The sequence below is a fragment of the Etheostoma spectabile genome, chromosome 10, assembly GCF_008692095.1.
Source record: "Etheostoma spectabile isolate EspeVRDwgs_2016 chromosome 10, UIUC_Espe_1.0, whole genome shotgun sequence".
Lineage (NCBI taxonomy): Eukaryota > Metazoa > Chordata > Actinopteri > Perciformes > Percidae > Etheostoma > Etheostoma spectabile.
Window position 1 is genome coordinate 12,921,490 of NC_045742.1, and position 2,164 is coordinate 12,923,653.

General features: G+C 40.0%; 2 protein-coding genes across 5 annotated transcripts in view; one reads left to right on the top strand and one right to left on the bottom strand.

The window, feature by feature from the left end:
* The window catches only part of drp2 (dystrophin related protein 2), a 172,179-nt gene that overhangs the window by 157,144 nt on the left and 12,871 nt on the right, over window positions 1-2,164 (top strand). For all 4 annotated transcript variants that reach the window (XM_032527832.1, XM_032527830.1, XM_032527829.1 and 1 more), the window contains one exon: window positions 60-125. In XM_032527832.1, the coding sequence (XP_032383723.1) occupies window positions 60-125 (66 nt within the window). The remainder of the gene's footprint in view (window positions 1-59; window positions 126-2,164) is intronic.
* Window positions 218-2,164, bottom strand: part of LOC116696712 (uncharacterized) — a 25,592-nt gene continuing 23,645 nt past the window's right edge. Inside the window, exon 9 of the transcript XR_004333814.1 lies at window positions 218-228. The gene's annotated coding sequence lies outside the window, so the exon portion shown is untranslated. The remainder of the gene's footprint in view (window positions 229-2,164) is intronic.

Genomic DNA, 2,164 nt, shown 5'->3' on the forward strand with positions numbered 1-2,164 from the left:
TGTGTGTGTGTGTGTGTGTGTGTGTGTGTGTGTGTGTGTTTGTGTGCATACGTCTATAGATTGGCGGAAATGGAGAGCCAGAATTGTTCATTCTTCACGGATAGCCTGTCTCCTGATGAAAGTCTGTGAGTATGCTGCCAATCACCTCATTACAACCACAGCCTTTCCTGGGAATTATGTGTGTGTGTTTGGTGTTTACTGTCTTTCTTGTTGATACATTCATTTTTGCTAGTGTTTCTGTGTGTGCTCAGGCTTGTGCATGTATTTTCAACTATTAGGGAAAGATTGGGTAACATGACACAAATAATCTGCCACAAAATGAAAATGACCCACAGCAAGCAGTGTGCACACAGCCCCCCTTCATCATGTACATGCATGCTGTGATTAGAGTTTGTGGCGGTGGGTAGATACAAAAACCCTGCTGAGGAGAAGAGAGGCTTTTGCGTGTTTGTAGAAAGCTGGCTGAGTGGCAGGGGAGGCGATGTTTGATGAGAATGAGGCAGCCAACAAGGTGAGTCCTCATTGTGGTAAGTGCCAGGTGGACAGAGTGCTTAGGGCTGTGTTTGTGTGTATCCTTGTCTTATTTTGTTGACATCTGTGTGGACTATTATTAATTTCCTCCTTCTCTGAGATAGTTTTCCTTTTTTATTGCCCTTTAAAGTTAAGGTTGCATGTCCTGCTGTTCTGTGCAAAATGTTAAATGTCTTTTAGGGCTCTAAGCGTGTGTTTGTGTTGTGAAGGGGGCTCATTATTTATTTTCAGACATGACTTATGTGTGTGTCCTCTGAGGGAAGGCTGTGATTGACACCACATTAGATTTAGGCTTAGATAGAACTACACTACCTTTCAGCAGTGCAACTTTTTACTACTGAAGTCTGTGCTTCTCGAGCTTGCTCCCAGTGTCTTTGTTGTCATGTGCATGTATCTAGAGTGTTGCTTGGATGTAGCGTTGTCACAAAAATGTGGATATATCATTGCATGTACGTATAGTATTTGCATCTGTGTCCGTCTATAATTGCCTGAGAGTGTGTTTGTATGCATGAAACTTCACTTCTACCCCGTATGTGTAGCAGTGCTGTTTTCCGCTCTTGTGCCCTTGTATCTGGTTGTTCTTATGGTGTGGATCCGTCCTTCTGTCTGTCAGTGCATCTCTGTTTTTCCAGCTGCACGGCTCTGAACATGCTGCTGTGCTATCTGTGCCTCCAGCTGGTGTTTGGCTAGAGTCATACTGTTTTCTCTCCTGAATCATGCTGCCTGTGTGTTCACCCTCCACCTGTGTGCATTGTTCATGTTTTGCTCAATGCCAGGTAACAGACATGAATAGAATCCAACTCTTAGATACATAAATAAATGAAACCTCAAATCTTCTATAAGTGGGTAAAAAAATAATCCACTTTAGAATCAGTGGTTTTTGTTAATATTATATATGACTAGTCAGATAATTGTTGACCCACCAATTCATCAAAAGTTTAAGTGCCTAAAACTAAATAACAAATATTATAGTAGAAGATGTGTGCTGCAACTAAGGTGGCCATCTCTAGACATAATCCGTCCGCTTGAAGAAGGCCTATAAATACCTCTGTGATGAGGGATGTGCAAAGACATTTGGAGGGCCCATTGCTCCAATCTGGAAAAAAGGAATGGCCCTTTCATGAGCACTCACTACCTTCATTATGTTGCTGTCTGATTTGTTGAGTGATCCCTCTCTGGTCTGGAGACTTGTGGTAGGCCTCATCTTGAATAGAATTATTAGAATCTGATTAAAGTAATTTATACAGTATACTGTACTTTTCACAACTAAAACCTGAACACTGACACTGGTGCTGCCAGTTGACCTTCAGACTGTGGCTGCTCTCACTGATTTTGGTTAAGATAACTAATGCTATGATTTGGCACCATAAAATAATATTTGTGTGTATATATTATAAAGAACATTTACAACATGACATAACATAACATTTATAGCTAGTAAAATTATTTTACTCAACTTTTACTCAAATTTTTGATATACATAAAATAATAACAAATTCACAATGCTATACACGGAACCGACACATTTGTTTGAATGAGTTATTAGCGTACTGCAACTTAAAGAAAATGCTTCTGATAAAATAGGCCTACTTCACATTAAATGAATAATGTAGGATGGCTGTTTGACATTATC